A 9,968-nucleotide genomic window follows, 5' to 3' on the forward strand; every position below is an offset into this window, starting at 1 on the left:
ATCAGAGAAGTAGTTGGTGAACCAGGCGAGGCAATCATTTGAGAAACCAAGGCTGTCGAGTCTGCCGATGAGGATGTGGTGATTGACAGAGTCGAAAGCCTTGGCCAGATCAATGAATCTTTAGCTGACATCTTTGCTAACAGGTATATTGTGTCAATTTAAAACTTGCACAAGACAGTTCGCAGAATTGTCAATTTAAAGAAATGTAGCCAATTTATTCATTACTACATTTAGCTAGCTAGCTAATGCTTGTTACTTCGAATTTAACAATTTCGGCCACGTAAATTATTTTTGAAAGAAGACACAGTATCAGTCAAAAGTTGACAAGCTATTCATTCAAGGGTTTTTCTTTATTTTTACCATTTTCTACATTGTACAATAATAGTGAAGACATAATAACTATTACATAACACATATGAAAAAAGTTTTAAACAAATCAAAATCTATTTTATATTTGAGATAATTCAAAGTAGCCACCCTTTGGCTTGATAACAGCTTTGCACACTCTTGGCATTCTCTCAACCAGCTTCATGAGGTAGTCATCTGGAATTCATTTAAATTAACAGGTACGCCTTGTTAAAAGTTAATTTGTGGAATTTCTTTCCTTCTTAATGCCAATCAGTTGTGTTGTGACATGGTAGGGGTGGTATACAGAAGATAGCCCTATTTGTTAAAATATCAAGTCCATATTATGGCAAGAACAGCTCAAATAAGCAAAGAGAAATAACAGCATCATTACTTTATGACATGAAGGTCAGTCAATTCGGGAACATTTCAAGAACTTTCTTCAAGTGCCGTCGCAAAACCATCAAGCGCTACGATGAAACTGGTTCTCACGAGGACCGCCACAGGGAAGGAAGACCCAGAGTTACCTCTGCTGGATAAGTTCATTAGAGTGACCAGCCTCAGATTGCAGCCCAAATAAATGGTTCACACAATTCAAGTAACAGACACATCTCAAAATCAACTGTGCAGAGGAGACTGTGTGAATCAGACCTTCATGGTTAATTTTCTGCAAAGAAACCATTACTTAAGTACACCAATAAGAAGAGACTTGCTTGGGTCTAGAAATCTGAGCAATGGACATTAGACCGGTGGAAATCTGTCCTTTGGTCTGATGATTACAAATTAGAGATTTTTGGTTCCAACCGCCTAGTCTTTGTGAGAAGCAGAGTAGATGAACATAAAATATTGAAGAATATAAAATATACTTTATTTGTTTAACACTTTTTTTGGTTACTACATGAGTCCATATGTGTTATTTCATAGTGTTGATGTCTTCACTATTGTTCTACAATGTAGAAAATAGTCAAAATAAAGAATAACCCTTGAATGAGTAGGTGTGTCAAAACTTTTGACTGGTACTGTATATGGGTATCAAATAGCCATCTCACTCGTAACCGTATCGTAATATTGGTATTCTTGCCGTGTGGTCGTATAGCTCGAAACTTTCCCTAAATCATCTGCATAACATTGTGGTCCTGTTTATGAAGGAGCGCGACATCATTTTTCTCGACCACCACACGTGGGCGGGATCAGAGAATACTCCGTCACAGGTATGCGCAATGAAACGCTTCCTGTTTTCCATCTCCAGGCCAAACACCATTGGCGAAGCACACGATCATTACACTGCGAGACTTTGGTGAGCTATGAAATAAGTTTCAATTCTGTTTTGTAACTCATAACAAAGGGACTCAAAAGTTTCTTGACATTTTAAACATTGTCTCTTAAAAAAAGTTGTCTTTGTTGAAAATATAAATTGTTCTACCGCTCTGGCTAGTCTAGCTATAACGTCAGTTGCTAATGATTTACCACAAACTACTCATCTTTGCACTAGTTGTTGAACATTTCATTCGCCGTTTATTCTGGCATAAGCCTGAAGAAACAAACTAATACATAACTTGCTTAGTTAAATAAATTAAACCCTGTTGGTGACCATGTTTGAATCAGGTGTTTTAGTGCTAGGCTGGAACAAAATCCTGCACAACCCTTTGGGTCTTTCAGGATTGTAGAACACACTGACCTAACATCATCCATCTTATTTTGAACAGGTTGACCATGCAGCTGTTTGTGCGTGCTCAGACTCTCCACACCTTTCAGGTGTCTGGGTTAGAAACTGTCGCTGACATCAAGGTAAACTATAGCACTACTGTGCTTTGGTCTGCCAACTTTTTTGGTTTAAAAGTTCATTGATGACCATGAAAGGTTAACCACATTCAGCTCTTTGTTCTCATCCCTTCTCCACAAGGCTCATATTGAGGCATTGGAGGGACTCTCCTGTGATGACCAGGTGGTTTTTCTGTGCGGGGAACCCCTGCAGGATGATGCTGTGATTGGCCAATCGGCACTGGAGTTCAGTACTCTTGAGGTTACCCCCCGACTGTTGGGAGGTAAGTGATCAATAATTAAACATTCTTGAATGTTATTGTAAATAAGTGAAATTATTAAGGTCTTTGTTTCTGTACCATTATTTGGTGGGGCTTGCTTGGATTAATTTCCATTTCCTATCCCAGGCAAAGTCCATGGCTCCTTGGCCCGAGCGGGGAAAGTCAGGGGACAGACTCCCAAGGTGGGCGTTTTGTGTTTAATAGAAATTAAATGAATGTGGCATATTCAACATGACTTGCTCTTCTGGCAAGTTTACTTAGTCTCTAGTGTGCACGTCAAGACACCACACCTCTAACTCTGTTTATAACCATTCTCACAGGTGGATAAGCAAGAGAAGAAGAAAAAGAAGACTGGTAGGGCTAAAAGGAGGATCCAGTATAATAGGCGCTTTGTGAATGTGGTACCAACATTTGGCAAGAAGAAGGGACCCAATGCCAACTCATAAAACTATTTTCCCAAAGCCTTGTTTCTGCTGTCTCATCACAGTTCAACATTGACATGACCATTCATGCAGTGTGAGCAATGGACTGGGAGCAATATCTGTCATTTTATAATTACATTTGTCACTGGGATGAAATACAATAAAACTCAGTGAGGAAAGAGTGGTACTCTGCACCAATTTGATGGTTCCTTTACATTGGGTGAATTGAGCAGTTGTATGATTGGCTGTCTTTCTGATGGTTCAGAAGTAGATGAAATGGACTCAAGATTCCAATTCTGATATTTTTCCCACTAACTGGTCTTTTGACAAATCTGATCTTTTCACTTCAGATCTTTTTCAGAGATTATCTGATGGGTCAAAATACCAATTTAGTGAGAATGATCAGAATTGGGCTGCCTGTCTAAATACAGTCATGGTGGCATGAACACAAGGTAGTTCAAGTTGTATTAGTCGTATGTACAGGATATGCATGGTATATCATCCAATGAAATTCTTACTTGCACAAGGTAGTTCCAAGTGCACAAGTTCTCAATTTATTTAATGTATTATAGACAGGTCACACTGACAGATGATGAAAATAGTCTTTGGCATGTTCTCATCCATTATGCCAAGATCACTATCTGTCAAAGTGATCTTGGATATGACCATGGCTTATACTTCAGCAGCTTCAAATAATTCCATCTGTCAGAGCATCTTCAAGCCTTCCTGTGTGATTTCCCCACAGGGTCAGCGATGACCACGACTCCCCAAGCAGCCAAACCTGAAACAGAAATACTGAGTTGACTGCACCTCAGAGGCCCTGCTAGAATACTTTGAATAGCTTCAACTTATCATAGCTCTTGCCTTTGCTTTCACCTTCTTAGTAATGTTGGATAAATTCCTGCTGCTACTACAATGCAGGAGATAGTGTCATGAAAAAGTATGTGAACCCTTTGGATTTATGCATAAATTGGTAATCAAATTTGATCTGATCTTCTTTGGAAAAAGTATGTGAACCCCTAGGCTAATGACTTCTCCAAAAGCTAATTGGAGTCAGGAGTCTGCTAACCTGGAGTCCAATCAATGAGATGAGATTGGAGATGTTGGTTAGAGCTGCCTTGCCCTATAAAAACTCACAAAATTTGAGATTGCTATTCACAAGAAGCATTGCCTAATGTGAGCCATGCCTTGAACAAAATAGATCAAGAATTGTTGTCTTGCATAAAGCTGGGTTACAAAAGGGTTACAAAAGTATCTCTAAAAGCCTTGATGTGCATCAGTCCACGGTAAGACAAATTGTCTATAAATGGAGAAAGTTCAGCACGGTTGTTACTTTCCCTAGGAGTGGCCGTCCTGCAAAGATGACTGCAAGAGCAAAGCGCAGAATGCTCGATGAGGTTAAGAAGAATCCTAGATTGTCAGCTAAAGACTTACAGACATCTCTGGAACATGCTTACATCTTTGACAAGTCTACGATATGTAAACCACTAAACAAGAATGGTGTTCATGGAAGTACACCAAGGAAGAAGCCACTGCTGTCTAAAAAAAAACCACATTGCTGCATGTCTGAAGTTTGCAAACGTGCCCCTGGATATTCCACAGCGCAACTGGCAAAATATTCTGTGGACAGTTGAGTTGTTTGGAAGGAACACACAACACTATGTGTGGAGAAAAAAAGGCACAGCACACCAACATCAAAACCTCATCCCAACTGTAAAGTATGGTGGCGGGAGCATCATGGTTTGGGGCTGCTTTGCTGCCTCAGCCTGGACAGTTTGCTATTGTCAACGGAAAAATGAATTCAAGTTTATCAAGACATTTTGCAGGATAATGTTATCTTTCCACCAATTGAAGCTCAACAGAAGTTGGGTGATGCAACAGGACAATGACCCAGTAAATCAACAATAGAATGGCTTCAATGGAAGAAAATACACCTTCTGGAGTGGCCCAGTCAGAGTCCTGACCTCAACCTGATTTGAGATGCTGTGGCATGACCTCAAGTTAGCAGTTCACACCAGACATCCAAAGAATATTGCTGAACTGAAACAGTTTTGTTAAGAGGAATGGTCCAAAATTCCTCCTGACTGTTGTGCAGGTCTGATCCGCAGGTCTGAACTACAGAAAACGTTTGGTTGAGGTTATTGCTGCCGAAGGAGGGTCAAACAGTTATCAAATCCAAGGCTTCACATACTTTCCCCACCCTGCACTGTGAAAGTTTACACAGTGTGTTCTATAAAGACATGCAAACGTATCATTGTTTGTGTGTTAGTTTAAGCAAACTGTCTATTGTTGTGACCTAGGTAATAAGATGACATTTTATGACTAATTTATGCAGAAATCTGAGTATTTCCAAAGGGTTCACATATTTTTTCTTGCCACTGTACATTTAGACATGCTGCCAATAAATCACAATACTCACTTGCTGCAAACGCGACTTGTGCGACAGTTCCCATTGAGGTTGTTCCACCTTGGCGCATTACTTTTCGGGCGGCTAGGAAGACATATCCAGCTCCTAACAGCAGACCTCCACCTGAAAGAATCCGACAACTCCAGCAGCTCCCAAACATTTGACCCGCTGCAGGTGATACTGAGCCCGGTGGTACGGGAAATGGCTCTGGTGTTGACATTGTCAAAAAAAAAATATGGATTTATGCTAACTAGCTCGTTAGCTGTGCTTGGCTAGATGTGATAACTACCAAGCAGCTAACTTGACAAATTACTATAATCACTTATTAAAACGTACATCAGACAGTTAAAAATGTAATCACGATCACAGTTACGACCACTGAAGTGTGACGATTACGACTGCATGTGTTGTGCATGAATCTGACCGCAACCTTCGACATCAGTTGAAATGAACGTCATTTTCTAAAGCCGGAAATGGGTGCAACCGGTAAAAGGGTCCAACACTGGTCCGCTGACAAGTGACAACAGAATTATATTCATGATCATGTAAACTACATAATTTAAAAACGTTACTCTATCCATGAAATCGAATTGGTTTTACAAAATGTAACAGAAAATATCCAATATAAAAAAACTAGGCAGGATTGTTTACATTTTATTAGCCATACATTGTTGTGACCATCACAAGCATGTTCAGCGAGCAAAAATGATTAATGAATTATATACAACACTATTATTGTAATAAATATGCTTTGTTTCAATGTAACAGAGCATGTGTTCAAGTCGTGAAGTTTGGGAACCATTGCCTCTTATTTTCAGCACTTTCTCATTCAGTGAAACAAAGTACTTAACGCCCCTTACACTCATTCATACTCAACACAAATGCAAACACTTAGCCAATATAATCTTGTCTCTTAAGAGGAAGTGGTGAAGCTCAGGTTTACTGGTGTGTCATCTGTAATAGTATGGTCTCTTCCCCACGTCTTTCAAATCAATGTGAAGACAGTGGTCTGGTTCCCCTGCTCAGACATCGCATGTCAGATCTGGATAGTTTTTTTTTTACGTATCAGCTAACCACGTGGTAGCAATCTGGTGCCTGACGGCACAGTCAATGACATGGCACGCAACCATTGGATGATGCATGTGATGTCTGAGCAGGAGAACATGACCAGCATGTGAGCATGACTATTTCTGGGATCTCATAGGGCCCAATCCTCTCGCAATGTTGTCATCGGTCTCTGCAGCTTCCTTCAGCACCTGCATCATGAGGGCGTTCCTCTTCCTTGTCTCCTCCATTCTCAGTGGGTTAGCTTCGGGTAGATTCTGATGGTCAGATTGGAAAAAGAGCAGGTCAAATCAAATCAAATATATTTATAAAAGCCCTTCTTACATCAGCTGATATCTCAAAGTGCTGTACAGAAACCCAGCCTAAAACCCCAAACAGCAAGCAATGCAGGTGTAGAAGCACAGTGGCTAGGAAAAACTCCCTAGAAAGGCCAGAACCTAGGAAGAAACCTAGAGAGGAACCAGGCTATGAGGGGTGGCCAGTCCTCTTCTGGCTGTGCCCGGGTGGAGATTTTAACAGAACAAGGCCAAGATGTTCAAATGTTCATAGATGACCAGCAGGGTCAAATAATTATAATCACAGTGGTTGTCGAGGGTGCAACAGGTCAGCACCCCAGGAGTAAATGTCAGTTGGCTTTTCATAGCCGAGGTGAATGTAAAGCTGATACTGCATACAGATAATGCAACAGAAGCTGACACCAAAACAAAGCAAGGTATAATGTTATTGAAAACTGTCTGCTCTGCTGTTTCTTATTCCTTTCGCCGTTTGATTCAGACCAGGAAACCATCAGGAGGCCTTTTTCAGTGGGAGGCAATTGCAGATGGTTGCAGATAGAAATGAAATGTATAGAACGGACATGATTGCATGTTCCAATCCACATGATTATTCCCCAGGTCGTTGCTGTAAATTGCTGTAGGTCATTGCTGTAAATGAGAACGTGTTCTCAGTTATTTTACCAGGTAAATTGACAGATAAATAAAAAAATATTTAAAAAACGACATTTCTATCAGCACTTTCTCTTCTGTCTTTGGTGAGTATTAGTGACAGACTATGCCATTCTATGGCTCGTCAATTAACCCAGTGGTTCCCAAACTTTTCACTCAGGTCCCCCTTCTGTCACTTTGCAAGTTTAAAGCTTATTTCCTGAAATTCTACACATTTTCCATGTATTATGTGTGTTCATGTGATATCCGAGTGACTCAAACATTACAACAAAATCAATGGGCTTAAAAACTAGCAAAAAAAACAGCTGATCAACAGTAGTTGATCTGGACATTTCTGACAAGTTATAAATAGCTCTCCAAGGTCTGCAATGACTGACATAAGAGGAAAACTGTTGATGCACTTCCCAATCTCGAAATTGCACCTTGTGCATTCTTACACTGACCCCTCGCACCCCCCAGTTTGGGAACCACTGAATTAAGCAATAAGCACCACTAGGAGAACCTTCTCTCAGACAAGTGCGCAAAAAGAGAACCACAGCGTCATGTACCTATCTATGTCTGATAGGTGAAGCTACTGGCAAGCCATTTACCATTTACAAAAATAAAATGTAAATTCACAAATCATACACATCTGACTAACGAAGGACAAGCAGTCCTTTGTTCGGTTTAAAGTCAGTGCTGTGTAAGTCAAGTGCATCGTTAGCGGCCTACCTTGAGCATTTCCCTCTTCCTTTCCTCTCCTGGTGTAATCACTGACCACATTCCATATCCAATGCCTACCACACCGACAAACCCAGTAGAGACCAGGACAGTGCGTAGACCACTCATTATGTTAGGCTTGTTTGTATCCTCCTTCTAAGACGTATTGAGAGTATGTTCTTAATTAGCAATACACTGTTCTGTTTTTGTTGTGACTGTTAGCCAGTAAGTTCATTAGGAGGTGCTCAATGTCCGCTGACAGACATTTGCAGTGCATTATGGGATAGCCTACCCTTCTTTATAAAACCTTTTTTAGGTGAGTTATGAGATGTCATGTCAAACCACGTTTCTTTTTTAATTCAAGAAGTGGACCATATTCCTGTTTGTGTTGACCAATATTTTAATGTAAATGTAAGACGGTGCATTATTAACACCATTTTTTAATGCGTAGGGACCACTGACGATAAGCTTAATTGTGCAATTTCTACTCAAAACCACCAGGTGTCAGTCAAGTAGCGTCTTTTTTTGTCAAATACAGTACTGTTCGGTACACTTTCTCTTCAGAAAATCACCTGTGTTGCCGTGTGCACATTGGCAGAAAGTGTGTGTGTGTGCTTGTGTGTGTGTGTGTGTGTGTGTGTGTGTGTGTGTGTGTGTATATGTGTGAGTCATAGTGTGTGGGGGTGTATTGAGTGCTGATAAGTGCTGATAATATGCATTCATCAGTGTCAGGTAGGGTGGAGGGAGAAAGATTGTTAAGGTTCAGTGCCAGCTAATGTAACTTGCTAAAAATACATAATAGAACTCGCAGTTCTGCTGTGATATTATGCGCTAAAATGTACTCCTAACTCTTCAAGAGTTGGTGACATTGTGAGCAATTATCATTTTCAAAACTAGAGACCCTGGTGATATTTTTTTGTACTGTTTAAAGGTCCATCACTGATAATAACATGTGTATACCATTTTATACACAATTTAATAATATAAGATAACTAATGTCTTACCAATCTGCTTTTTTAAATGTTACTAGAAGTACATGTTGCTGTAAGTGAGGCAGTGTGCTTTATTTCTTTCTAAGACAAGTATTTTATTCCTCACAGTTTTTAGACTTTGTACTTTGTCTTTCTTTTCCAAAATATCTCTTAGCCCTAGGCGTACTGTAACACTCTGACCCTTTAGAATTATGTGTAACATTTTACACAAAATACATAACAACACATTACATTTTCCCCTCACTCTTTTTCCCTCCATCCCTTCTTTCATGATAGCTGAGTCAATAATGACACTTTTATCCACCCCCCACACCTACCCCATCCCATCCTCCATCCCACCCCCCCACCCCTACCCCATCCCATCCTCCATCACACACACCCACCCACCCACCCCTACCCCATCCCATCCTCCATCCCACCCACCCACCCACCCCTACCCCATCCCATCCTCCATCCCACCCCCCACACCTACCCCATCCTCCATCCCATCCCCCCCACACCTACCCCATCCCATCCTCCATCCCACCCCCCACACCTACCCCACCCCATCCCATCCTCCATCCCACCCCCCACACCTACCCCATCCTCCATCTCACCCCCACAACCACCTCTTCCCATCCTCCACCTCACCGCCAACCCTACCTCATCCCACCCTCCATCCCACCCCCACACATACCCCATCCCATCCCATCCTCCACCCCCCACCCCTACCTCATCCTCCATCCCAACCCCCCACCCCATCCTCCACCTCACCCCCACACACCTGCCTCATCTCATCCTCCACCCCCCCCCATCCCTGCCTCATCCCATCCCTCATCCCATCCCACACCTACCTCATCCCATCCTCCACCCACCCCACCCAAACAACTACCTCATCCTATCCTCCACCTCACCGCCACCCCTACCTTATCCCATCCTCCATCCCCCCACACCCCTACACCATCCCATCCTCCACCCATCCCATCCTCCATACCCCATTCCATCCTACATCCCCCCACACCCCTACCCCATCCCATCCTCCACCCCCACACACCCCTACCCCATTCCATCCT

General features: G+C 41.8%; 2 protein-coding genes across 2 annotated transcripts; one reads left to right on the forward strand and one right to left on the reverse strand.

The window, feature by feature from the left end:
* The first annotated feature begins 325 nt into the window (after positions 1-325).
* faub (FAU ubiquitin like and ribosomal protein S30 fusion b) lies at positions 326-3,003 on the forward strand. The gene is made up of 5 exons (XM_021591241.3): positions 326-1,642; positions 2,052-2,133; positions 2,249-2,390; positions 2,514-2,569; positions 2,708-3,003. The coding sequence occupies exons 1-5, from the start codon at positions 1,488-1,490 to the stop codon at positions 2,831-2,833; spliced, it is 561 nt and encodes a 186-aa protein (XP_021446916.1). The 5' UTR covers positions 326-1,487; the 3' UTR covers positions 2,834-3,003.
* A 2,854-nt stretch (positions 3,004-5,857) lies between these two features.
* uqcc3 (ubiquinol-cytochrome c reductase complex assembly factor 3) lies at positions 5,858-8,207 on the reverse strand. Its single transcript, XM_021591242.3, has 2 exons — positions 7,937-8,207; positions 5,858-6,538 (listed from the first exon to the last, which is right to left on the reverse strand). Exons 1-2 carry the CDS (start codon positions 8,051-8,053, stop codon positions 6,401-6,403), a joined length of 255 nt encoding a protein of 84 aa, XP_021446917.1. The 5' UTR covers positions 8,054-8,207; the 3' UTR covers positions 5,858-6,400.
* Between the last annotated feature and the right edge of the window lie 1,761 nt (positions 8,208-9,968).

The sequence above is a fragment of the Oncorhynchus mykiss genome, chromosome 29, assembly GCF_057628025.1.
Source record: "Oncorhynchus mykiss isolate SJ-2025 chromosome 29, ASM5762802v1, whole genome shotgun sequence".
Classification (NCBI taxonomy): domain Eukaryota; kingdom Metazoa; phylum Chordata; class Actinopteri; order Salmoniformes; family Salmonidae; genus Oncorhynchus; species Oncorhynchus mykiss.

What these genes read in the sequence shown, in the direction of transcription:
- uqcc3 (XM_021591242.3), bottom strand. Translation starts at nt 8,053, where the DNA reads ATGAGTGGTCTACGCACTGTCCTGGTCTCTACTGGGTTTGTCGGTGTG. An exon ending in GGAAGAGGGAAATGCTCAAG is followed by an intron (nt 6,539 to 7,936) that starts GTAGGCCGCTAA and finishes TCTGACCATCAG; the next exon opens with AATCTACCCGAAGCTAACCC.
- faub (XM_021591241.3), top strand. Translation starts at nt 1,488, where the DNA reads ATGAAGGAGCGCGACATCATTTTTCTCGACCACCACACGTGGGCGGGA. An exon ending in TACCCCCCGACTGTTGGGAG is followed by an intron (nt 2,391 to 2,513) that starts GTAAGTGATCAA and finishes TTCCTATCCCAG; the next exon opens with GCAAAGTCCATGGCTCCTTG. An exon ending in TCAGGGGACAGACTCCCAAG is followed by an intron (nt 2,570 to 2,707) that starts GTGGGCGTTTTG and finishes CCATTCTCACAG; the next exon opens with GTGGATAAGCAAGAGAAGAA.